The sequence below is a fragment of the Barbus barbus genome, assembly GCF_936440315.1.
Source record: "Barbus barbus genome assembly, chromosome: 7".
NCBI lineage: Eukaryota > Metazoa > Chordata > Actinopteri > Cypriniformes > Cyprinidae > Barbus > Barbus barbus.
Genome location: NC_136735.1, coordinates 25,841,393 through 25,853,937, shown reverse-complemented (window position 1 = coordinate 25,853,937; position 12,545 = coordinate 25,841,393). Strand labels below are relative to the sequence as shown.

Sequence of the window (12,545 nt, the reverse complement as noted above, 5' to 3'; positions counted from 1 at the left end):
GTACCATTGATTGAGTACAAGAGTAAGTTCTGGTTTCATACTTTGCTTTGCTTCATCTGTGATTCAGGAAAATTTACCACACCAGAGCATTCCTATATTCTGTGTGCTTGCATTCACATGCCATAAAGGAACATGATATCACAATATAACATCATCTTATTCGTCAGTAAACATATGCTAACTTCAAGTGCACCTGGGAAACTCATACTTCAGATTTGAGCATTCGTTCTTATGACATCATACATTTAAGTCTGGAAATATAACACAAAAATAGTCTAAACAAAACAAAATAATTATAGTGTGAAAAATAATCCCAAATAACTACATAAAAATACTAATTTCTATCACATATTTATACACAGAGTTGCAACTAAATATTTTTGTACCATAAAACAAACCACAAATGTTGAGTGATTTTACACCATTAGCTACAGAACTGCTTTCCGCTCACTCATATCTCTCTCTCTTTCTCTCTATCAAATTTTAAATCATCATGACCCTTCAGCGTCACAACTTACATATCACCAAGAATTTTTAATTTCCCACTTCTACTTGACTTCTACTTGAAGGGCACGAAACTTCATCCTGTGGTCAAATAGTACATCATCAGTAACGTCATTTCATAATTTAAAGGGGACCTATTATGCAAAAGTCAAGGTGCTTGAACACAGTTGTGTGGCTGCAGTGTGTGAAAACAATCAGCCTATAATGTTAAAAATCCACCAATTATTTTTTTTTTATAAAACCAATAAATCATGAACAGTCTCTCCAAACGAGCTGGGAAAAGTCCTGCCCATTTGTGACGCTCTCTGCCCTATTAGCATAAACACAGCCCTGAGTGAGAAGCTGCGGTCCGCCATTACTGGAGATATATACAATGTCAGCACCAAAGAGGCTTTACAAGTGTACTAATGAACATAGGAGTCACCATAGGAGCCGAGGACACTGTGGTTAAATTTCATTTTCGAAGGAAATATCACAGAAAAAATCTCCTAAATGTTTAGGAATCAATACTAACGCTTCGTGCACGAACGTCAGCAGTTTTTATCCCGCCATGCTCCCCGTCTGCATAATTCATAAACACAAATTTATTATGCACGGTATAATCAAATGACTGACTTTGAAACTGAGTACGTTTTCTGTAAAGATAACAGGCTTGTATTAATAGTGGAGTGTTTATTTGCAAAGTCTAGCACTGCTAATGTCGGAGGTTGAACTCTTGAAGCTCTGCCCTCTTCTTCGGGAGCAACAACTCATTTGCATTTAAAGCAACATACTCAAAATCAGCGCGTTTTGAGTGGCAATTTGAGTGGCAGTTAAGAGTGGCAATTTTAACAAGCTATAAAAATTTATCTGTGGGGTATATTGAGCTAAAACCTCACATATACGCTCTGGGGACATCAGAGACGTATTTTATATATTGTAAAAAGGGGCGTAATAGGTCCCCTTTAATATACTTGCACTATCAATGTACTATTATTGAACTAAACTGCATAAACACTGAACTGACTTTATAGCTGAGGTCACTTAGCGGAATTATACAGTAGTGAATTTTGCAACATTCACGCTGTTAACTAAATTTAACAATGAACTAACCTGAGCTGAATACTGACCCTGTTATTGTTTTAGGGCTGCTTTACAGCTGAAAATGTATTTGATTCATACTTGAAGAACTTTGCAACAATAATACTGTTATTTTTTATACTGTGAGGCTGTTTTGAGAATTTATATTGTATAAAGTGCTATGTATAGAAATGTGACTTGACACTCTTGCTTCTGTGATATTAATTAAATAGATATATTTTAGCTTGAAATCTTACGAAGAAATGGTGTAATGCCTTTTTTCCCCAGATAATCCAGACAGAAAAATACTTTAAAAATACAAATGACAATATTTATTCTGACTCTTATATTTTTTTTCTTTTTTTCTGCTAAACAAAACATTATTATTCATTACAATGTGGCAATACATGCCAGCACATCAATTATATATTAATGTGCCAAGTTGGGACATTGCACCCATGAACAACTATCTGCTTGCACACTCCTTAATAGCAAGCTCACCTCTTAATAACAACAGGTCATACCGCCCACTACTTTCTTATCATCTCACTTTTGACTGATTGATGGCCTCATCCAGCTTCTGACAACACGCAATCATCTTTAACCTTCAAAAACATGTTTCCTCTGTAATGATCAGGTTATCCTTGCAGGCATACATTAATGACTTTAAACAGCCCTTTTCCCTGCAGAGCACCAAATCATCACATCACATACACATTCCTCATTCAACTGTCGACTGTGTTCTCCTGTTTAACTACTGCCTTTAAATAAACCCCTGCTTTACTTGACCCCCACCCCACACACACACACCTCTCTTTCTGTTCCTCAAGGTGATTGCAGATCGTTGGGATTGAGGGACTGTCAGTAAAGGAGATAAAATGCTCAGTCACTCGTTTTTCATCCTGTCTTCAGCACTAAATCCTCCACACCCCCTTCTGGATGCGCTGATGTGAATATCTTTAATATAGCACACACACATATAACACATCATCATGCTGCCTTCAACATGCTGGTGGTTGTGTATGTGAGAGACATATTTAGATTTAGCAGAAGTGACAGAGAGATCACTTTATTAATGCTGATCACATTATATATGTGTCAGCAGAAACTGCCATTTAGGTGTGTTTTATGTATATATATATATATATATATATATATATATATATATATAATAGATACAATGAAAATTAACTAAAATAGAAACTAAAAGTAGTCCTTATAATATTTTACATATATTTACAAAATGATTAAAATGATTATTTTTCACAGTATAAATTGGGTCTCATTATCATTATATTTGGGGGTCTGTGACATCAATAAGTAAAAAAGTAATGATTTAAATAATTGAAATGGGAAAATCGAAAATTAAATTCTGCTTAAATGTTCGGGGTCAGCAAATTTTTTTTTTATGCTTTTGAAAGTCTCTTATACTCACCAAGGCTGTATTTATTTGATCACAGTGAAACAGTAAATATTAATATTATCATATTGTTCAAATTTCATATTACATATCAAATTTAAATATTGCTATGATGGCAAAGCTGAATTTTCAACAGCCATTACTAAAGTCTTGACTCTTTAGTGTCAAATGATCCTACAGAAATCATTCTTATATGCTGATTTAATGCTCAAGAAATATTTCTTATAATTATCAACATTGAAAATATTTGTGCTGCTTAATATTTTATGGAAACCCCCATGGAAACCAACCAGTTATCAGAATCAAGAAATCCAGAGCCGTGGTATGTGCTCCAATTGTTGGTGCATCACAATGGGTTGTTGTTGTATGGTGATAGCATCTCATAACTGGCGGCAAGCTGGAGGCATAGTATACTCAGTGTTAACATTAATGTGTTATTCAGTCTGACTATTGAAGAAAAGCTGCAGTGCTCCAGAAACATAAACTCTTAATATCATCAAGTAATAAGCAAATGGGACTATCCAAAAAAACAAACATGCTTTTGAAAATATTTGAACAGAATAACAAAGTCTGCTGTACACTAAAGAACATAACTGTTCTGATACAACATTTAAAAGCCACGACAACGCTGAAACCTTTCAAGGGCACATAGCATCTGTCAATAGACTTGGATGGGTCTCCGATGAGTCACTTCAACCACCTCAAGGCTAAAACAAGCGAAAACAGAGTTTGTATGTCACAACATAAATCTGTTTTTCACTATAGCAGACCATAAACTGTCTAAACAGTTGGCTTTTCTGGCAGAGAAATTCTAATCATAATGCTTATATATCATCCACAGAAAATTCTGCTCAATGTCATGTATATATATATATATATATATATATATATCTGCATTAATGACATCAGTGTTCTGAAATGAGGAGGTAACGTTCTCACATACAGTTTTTCTTTTTATGTTTTTTATAAATCAAATGTAAATTCATGTCCCTGTAACACTTAATGTTGTCACATTTGTCTGATTAGGTAATTATACCTAAACTATCAAAAAAAAAAAAAAAAAAAGATGAAGAAAATAAATGTGACCCTGGACCACAAAACCAGCCACAAGGGTCAATTTTTTAAAAGTGAGATGTATTCATCATCTGGAAGCTGAATACATAAGCTTTCCATTGACGTATGGTTTGTTAGGATAGGACAATATTTGGCCGAGATACAACTATTTGAAAATCTGAAATCTGAGGGTGCAAAAAAATCTAAATATTGAGAAAATCACCTTTAAAGTTGTCCAAATTAAGTTATTTGCTATGCATATTACTAATCAAAAATTACGTTTTGATATATTTATGGTAGGAAATTTATTAATATATATTTACTAATGTATTTTTACGTTATCAATGTAATTAATGTTCTAATTATTCGAATTAATTAGCATAGGTTTCACCGATTTAGTGGTTTTAAGCATTTTTTATTTATTCCAAAATAGTAAATCAAGGCAATAACAATTTAAACAATATATTTAATTGGCAAACTAGATGTCTGCTCTTTTTAATAGTCAACTTTTTTTAGATCATCAAAGCTGGGTAAACAATGGCCATAGACATCAAGATGTACTGTACCTTTAAATTCACCAAGCTAATTGCTCGCTAAAAAATTGCACGAAAATGGGATGGGATTTATCACATGAACCAAATCATATCATATCCAATCATATCTATCTAATCATAGCCAATCACAGCACGATTCCTCATCTCATGAGATCTTCCCCCATTCATTCTCAATTACCCACCACAAGCTTTAAAGGGTTTGTTAAAACTCAGCGGGCTCAAGGGTGGCAAGAGAGACACAGTCTCCCACTGTAGCTTTACACACGGGTGTTGCTTTTGGACAGTGTCACTTTTTACTTTTTAATGTCAAATTTTTGTAATATTTTGCTTTATTTTTGCACTATGAATTATTTTCCCATCCCATTTTTTCAAGAGGCACTGCCTCCCTTGCCTCCTCAAAGGAAACACCCCTGATCTGCATGTGGGTAAATTCAACAGCAAAGGAAATCCCTTGTGAGCATTAAACATACAACATTATGTACGTCTAGGCATGTTTGCATATAGCAAGACAAAATAATAGGCCCACTCATCTTCCAGGTGCAGTGTTCTATATTTGCAGGTGAAAAGCAGTAAGCACAGGCCCGGCCCCCATTCCACACACCTCCTCACAATCAAACACCTAAGCAATTCTCAAAAGGGGTCATCGGATGCAAAAATCACTTTTCAAGTTGTTTGAACATACATGTGTGTTGGATGTATGTGTACACATCCATCCTATAATCATAAAAATCCACCCAGTGTTTTTTTTTAAATCCCTATTTTAAAATCCTCTTTCTCAAATCAGGCTGTTCTGAGATTCAGAATGATGTCGTTCTGTACAGGCCCCTCCCACGATATTTGATTGACAAGGCCATCTTACCTTAGACCTGTCCTGAGAGAGCTATCATCAGTCCGCCATTGTGTCAACTCCGGCTAAAGTAAAGAGTACTGCTAGTACTGCTAGAATCATATCAAGTTGTGGAAATTGGGCATCTGATGACCCCTTTAAGTATTTGAGATTTTCAGTTCATAATGTATGTATCAGTGGGACGGAAATGTGGGGGTGGGCAGGCCATTCATATGAATCAGCGGCAGTTCAGGCTGTTGAGACACAATTAGACTTGTCGCAGTGAAACTCACATCGCAAAGCATCAGTGTTTGACATCAAAGGAGCCATGCACACAGAGAGACAACTCATTCAGGTTAATGGATTGGGTGAAAACTAACGAGGCCAAGCCAGGTGTCTCCGCAGCCCATTCAGGTTTGCGTGCCTCTTCAGGGACATCAGTCAAGCAATGTGCTTGCTTGCTAGAGTAAAATGTTAAAAATGTCATGCATTTGTATAGATTTCTATTTAGAAATTATCACTTAAAATATGCCATTTTTAAACAAAGAAACATTGAACATACCTACAGATATCCAATACAATATTATCATTCCTCAAAAGCCTGCTTGTTACATTCTACTAAATACTAGATTTTACCAAAGGAGTAGTGATGGGAGATTTTGACTCATTTCTATTAATCGTTTCTTGTGAACAGTTTGTTTCAAAGCAGTAGTTAAAAAAAAAATTAAATAATCAATTATTAATTGGCATCATGACATCTTAGCACAGTTTCTGACATTCCGACATGACATATTATAATTGCACCTAAACATTTTTAAGAGCATGTAGCACATACATATTGCTGTTTTACTTTTTTTCAGTTTAGTCTGTTGCAAGCATAATTCAGCTCATAAAAACATAGATGCAATTTTATGAATTTATATTAAACATAAATGCATTTGTATACATAGTGATGGACGATCTGACTCATTTCCGTGACTCGGTTTGAGAACAGTTTGTTTCAAAGAAGTATTAAAAAAATTATTCAATTGTTCATTTGTATCGTGCCCAAATTGTAAATCTTTTTTTTTTCCTGGCATTCTGGTCTGACATTTTATAAACGCTCTAAAATATTTTTAATTGTATGTATGTAGCACATACTGTATTGATGTTTACTACGTTCTTCCCAAGTTCAGTCTGTTGCAAACATGATTCAACTCATAAATACATAAACACATATAAATAGCATTTACATTACTGACTATACTTTAAAATCTCCAAGACGTCTTATTCGTAACATTTTTGCAATTCGGCCAAACAAGTAACTTTTCATCCCATCAAATGCTCTCAATATCAATTCACTCACCGGTTCTCATTTGCTCATTACGAATCAGACATGTTGGAGAGAGACCGTTCTCAGTTCAGTGAATCAGTGAGTTGTTGACTCGGAACTGATTCAGCCCAATTCGTGAATGAATCTTTCAGGCCGGTTTTGTGAATCCGTCAAACAGAACCATTGATCTGACTGGATAGAACGAGTCAGTATGTCGTATAAGGCCAACAATTTTGAAGGCTCTTCAAACCCTTTATACTGACTACTAGTATTAATAACTATCGCATTTTTTAATCATAAAGCGTTTCATCCTTCAACACTGGTCTCCATGCCTCAGATGTAAGATGCGTGGGGGAGGGATGCGCGCGGGGTCCATTTTTACGCCCTCGTGCCTCGCTTGTCATAAACCCTTAAATTAAAAATATCCCAGAATAAAATTAAGAAATTCGATCGTAAAACATTCGATAACGACAAAAGGCACTTAGATACTGTCAAAGGGAGACAACCTGCTGTTTCATTTGGCATCTAATTGTGCAGATGCTGGTAAAACGGGGCCATCTCCTCTCCTCTTCCGTTACTGTGGAAACCATCATCATGCTGCTCCCGCGAATGCCAATTATCTCATCCCCCAAAAAACTGGTTTATATAACCACTATGTTCCCAACGCATAGTTTGCGCATCTAGACAGCCAGAACCAAAATGTGCCACAGTTCAGACTGATTAAAACAAAAGTGATTGAATGATAAACCGATTGTTTGCCAACAACCAGCCCCAGGTCCTTTTAAGCGTTGCGTAAACGAGTGAATAACACACAAGCGTTAATAACAGAACACATGAATGCAGGCAATATGTATTCCGTGTTAACTCGAATACGAATAACGCAGAGAAGCTGCCATAAAGGCTCCTGTAATATTTAACACGGCATGACTGGAGGATGAATGAATAATATAGGAAGGGAAACTAGCTGCCTTATGATCACACCTGTGCGTCGGTAAACTAATTCATATCAACACCCAGATTAGAATTGATGGGGAAAATAGTTCAAGTGATAAAAACTCCATGTTGACTCACAGCAATTTGTTATGGCGAAGCTATTAGCCACCTCCAGGTTATCAATGTGAGGAGTGAGGCGGAACTCGGCCGTGCCGAACTGAACCATTCCGATCCGAAACGCGCTGTACTCTTGATCTGCTCCTCTGGGGAACAGACCACCTGAGAAAAGAACACATTCAAATGATTCATAATTAAATCATAAGACGAATCACGTCTCATACTCCAAAAATAGACATATTATATAGCTTTATCACGAAAATCTCACATGACACACACATAAAGAAGACGTTTATCATGTAATTTCGGTTGTCAGACGTATCAAGTCTGACAACCGAATGTGGATTCCTGTGATCTAAAGGCGTAGACAGGTGAAGCGCGCTCACCGATTTGGACGCTTGGAGATCCGCCGAGCGCCAGTCCCCATAACGCGGGGAAGAGGAGACCCGACAAAATCATCGTCTTCTGCTTATCCACGCGACCACATCCACCAAACGCGCACTGTTCACAAAACAGCGGGCACAATATAGAGTCGACACATGTTAAAATTGACCACAGTTCAAACGCAGAGGCTCTCGATAGACCGCGGTGCTGATGAGGGAAAGAGAGGGCGCGATGATGCGGGAGTCTTGCACTCCTCCTTTGCGGCTCCGTCCCTGAGAATCGTTTCAACTCAGAGGACACGGTAAGAATACTGATGAAGACGAAAAAAGCCGAGCGGAGCCGAAGCTGCTCTTTTTTTGAACGCGCATGGAGAGAGGCGCGCGCTCGCGCTGGGACACTGGCTCAGCTGCTTTGGGGAATAGGATTACGATTCGTCGATTTTATTCATTAGTTTAATATACTTCGCATGATTTCTTTTGGTTATGAATTTATTGAATTAGAAAACGCCTAGTGTGTGTCCACTATATGCAGATGTCCCCTTGCAATCCAATAGGTTTGGGCTCCCCATCTTCTGAAATATAACACATAACGAACAGCTTAACCACCTTCCCCCGGACTAATCAATAACTGACATACACCCATTACACATATTACTGTCTAGAATGAGCTCCTTTTTCAGACCATAGACATTTTTGTGGATAAAGAGATGGAGCAAGGAACGTTGTACAAAAGGAACAGTTCACCTCAAAATTAAAACTTGCTAAAAAATATGTATAGGCTACTCACCCATCACGCCATCCGCCAGGCTAGATGAGCTAGTTTCTTCAGCTGAACAGAAATATTTAGCATTGCATCTCACCAATGGATCGTCTGTGTGAATGGGTGCCGTCAGAATGAAAATTCAAACAGCTGAAAAAACATCAGAATAATTCACAGGGAAACCACTCTACTCTAGTCCATCAATTAATGCCTTGTTAAGTGAAAATCTGTGTGGCTGTAATAAACAAATCCATCATTAAAGCATTTTAACTTTAAACCATCTCTTCTGATTGGGTTGTTTTGACCCAGTGTTTGTGTTACTGCCCAGGTTGGGTTAAACATTTAACCCAACTGTTGGTTGAACACAACACAATCGTTGGGCTTGTCCATATTTTACCCAGCGCTGGGTAACCAATTAAAAAATTAACCCAGCATTTTTTAGAGTGAAGTGTTGCTAGATATACTTGAAATTTCCAGGCATGTGTGTTGAGGCAAGCTAGAGCTAAACTCCACAGGACACTGGCCCTCCAGGACAGAGTCTGGTGACCCCTGGTTTACAATTATAAAACCATTCTAAACAGATATATCGGTGGATTTTGTTGTGAGAGGAAAACAGGAGATGGACTTTTCTCTTTTTCTCTAAATTCCTCCAAATCTGTTCCAGCGAAGAAACAAACTCAATCTACATCTCAGATGGCTAAATATTGACAGATCTCAGTTAGAGAAATGAGCCAGAATTTGAGCCTGAATCTCTTTGTGCTTGTGAGCCTTTTGCATGTAAAGCAAAATATGCATTTTAAATTACCTACTTTTCTAACAAAAGTGAAAATAATGTGTGTCTACTTTACAACATTGTAATTTAGATCACAGAAGGCATTTATCATATCACAAGACTGTGCATAGATTTTAAGACACGAGAATGGCACAGTACCCGTATACAGCCAATTATAAATACACCATTGACTTAACAAAACAGGTTTAAATATTGAAGGAGGCTCTAGATGCCGTTTTTGACCAATAAAACTGGCTATTCAAAATCTGCAAGTGTCTAAGTAGTTCCCAGGATGACCTGCAGAGAGCAGTGAAGTGCTGTGGAAGTCTGACCCTACAAATGCTGAATCCAGGTACATTGGTGCCCAATCCTATTCTTGGAGATCCACATAAATCCAGAATTCAGTTCCAACCCTGATCAAACACACCAGTCTGTAATTATCATGTGCTCCTGGGGCCAGTTCAAAAAGTTTAATCTGGATCAGAATTTGGAAATACCATGTTTTGCTATCCAGGATCAGGTAACCCATCTTACTTTTATGTCTGTTTTTCAAAGCAAAACTGTATTGGATCACCCTGATCCAGATACAAACTTTTTCAGATTTTTAAATCTGGTTTAGTGCTCTACGGAGCCCCTAAAGGGACATGGTGATGGAGAAAAAAAAAAAAAGAGATGGGGGGGGGGGGGGGGGGGGGGGGATGTCTACACTGATGATTGTGCCAGTGTAGTTTATAATCAGTGATAAAAAATAAAATAAAAATTAAATTAAATATTTTTGTTTGATATTGACAGCTGTTTTGGGATATATTATGTTACAAATATTGTATTTTTTTGACCAGTTTTAAAGTTTTATTACATTTTTGTTCCTGAAATCCACCCTTCTGCTGGGATCCGAATAATTAATTTTTTTTGGATCAAAAGTATTCCAATCTAACTAAAACGTTTTGAACAACACAAATTGAGGATTAAATCCAGATTAAAACCAAAATTGGATTTTGTGATCTAATCTGAATTCAGAATACTTTTTTCTTTTGAACAACCCATTTTCAAGATTTGATCCAATCCGAGGGCCAAAATCTGATCAGATTACTTTTGAACAACTGGACCCTGAAGATCGTAAATAGTTGGTTCAGTTGTGATTGATCAGGGTTGGAGATGAACTTTGCAGAGAGATAGATTTCTAGGAACATGAAAGGGAAGGGAACCCCTGCACTAGTACAAAAGTTGAATTATTTTCATACATATGCTATAGGCTGCAATGTAGGCTACATGGTTTATAATCATGTTAGCACAACATGTTAATCATGTTAGAATCTTAACCGTTCTAGCATCGTGTTAGGAACATGCTAATAATGTTAAATTCATGTTAACAAAATTCTAATCATGTTTTAGACTAGTTTTGCCATGGTAAGTACCGCTTTTTCTACAAGAGCATGCTGGCATTATGCTAATGATATGTTAGCTGCATTAACATCATGCTAAACATATTAGCTTCTTAAAATTTAGCAAAAACTTAAAAGTGATAACATCCCCCAATTTCACAGACAAGGCTTAAGCCTAGTCCTAGACTAAAATGTAAGTCTGAGCTGTTTCAACTGAAAGAAACTTGCACTGACTGATCTTAAAATATATCAGTGCCTTTGTTTTGTCTCAAAAAGCACACCAGTAATGTTTTTTTCTAAGCACGTTTATAAAAAAATTACTTAAATGCCCTAATTGAACCATGGCCTCATCCTGGCTTAGTCTAACCCTTGTCTGTGAAACCGGGCCCATACTAGTCATATTAGCCTTTTGCAAAAAAAAACTTATTTTCCCCCCGTAACAGTGGGCGCAGTCATTTGTAAATTTTATGGGTCTGGCTTCCGGTCTCATCCGCGTCCAGCAGTTTTTGTACAAAACAGCTTTGCTGCTTGATATTGCAAATTGGTGTGGATTACCATGTTACTTTAATGTATTATCTTAATTATGAACACATTGGTTTGCAGTGCCAACAGTTTTACAGTATGTTGTTATTCTTCTCATTAATAAGCCTGAAGTCTCACCCATAGGCTTACTTCCGCATTGAAGAATAAGGTGGAGATAATATGCAAATTATGCACAATTTGTAGAATTTATATTACTTTAAATGTTCCCCCAGTCAAGTAAAACCTCAAACTGCACATGGTGCATGTTTGTGTTTGACTAAATGTTTTCCTACATCATTACAAGCTAACTCTACACTTACCTGCCATCTATCAATGAATCCATCCTTCCACTTTTAATTGGCATACTGAATGCTATAGGCTGCAGTGCAAATTTCATTTAATTACATATAAGGGATGTATGCAAATTTAGTATAAATTAGATTATTTCAAATGTTCCCCCATTCAATTTAGAACTTGAAACTGCTCATGGTGCATATCTGGGTTTGACTAGTGGCATTCTACGTTCACCATTCCAACGCATTAAGTGCTGAGCATTACAGAGACTGAAGAATATGGATTTCACTTTATTTTAAGGTGTTCTTGTTACAGTGTAATTATACATTTGAGTAATATGAATTACCTACATGTACTATATATTTAGGGCTAGGATTAGGGTTTGGCTTAGGGTTACTTGCATGCAAATTATGCATAATTTATTGTTAATATTAAGTATGTAACTTGTGTAACAAGGACACTATAAAATAAACTGAATATTGAATAACTGTCACTGAATATTATAAGAACATGAAGCCAGATAAAGCAGCAAATTTACTGACACAGTGATTTCACTCATCATATTAATAAAATCACTTTGTAGACATCTTTCATAAAAAGATTTAGTCAATTGTATGATTAACCATGATACTCAATTTCTCCACTTTTCCAATG

The 12,545-nt window shown here is 36.6% G+C and overlaps 1 protein-coding gene across 1 annotated transcript in view; it reads right to left on the bottom strand.

Moving 5' to 3' along the window:
- The window catches only part of LOC306872633 (glutamate receptor 2-like), a gene marked incomplete at its 3' end in the record, with an annotated part of 29,627 nt that extends 21,429 nt beyond the window's left edge, over positions 1-8,198 (bottom strand). The window contains exons 1-2 of the mRNA XM_079421283.1: positions 8,165-8,198; positions 7,800-7,940 (exon numbers count right to left, since the gene is read on the bottom strand). Coding sequence (XP_079277409.1) covers positions 7,800-7,887 — 88 coding nt within the window. The 5' untranslated portion in view covers positions 7,888-7,940; positions 8,165-8,198. The remainder of the gene's footprint in view (positions 1-7,799; positions 7,941-8,164) is intronic.
- Positions 8,199-12,545: the final 4,347 nt, after the last annotated feature.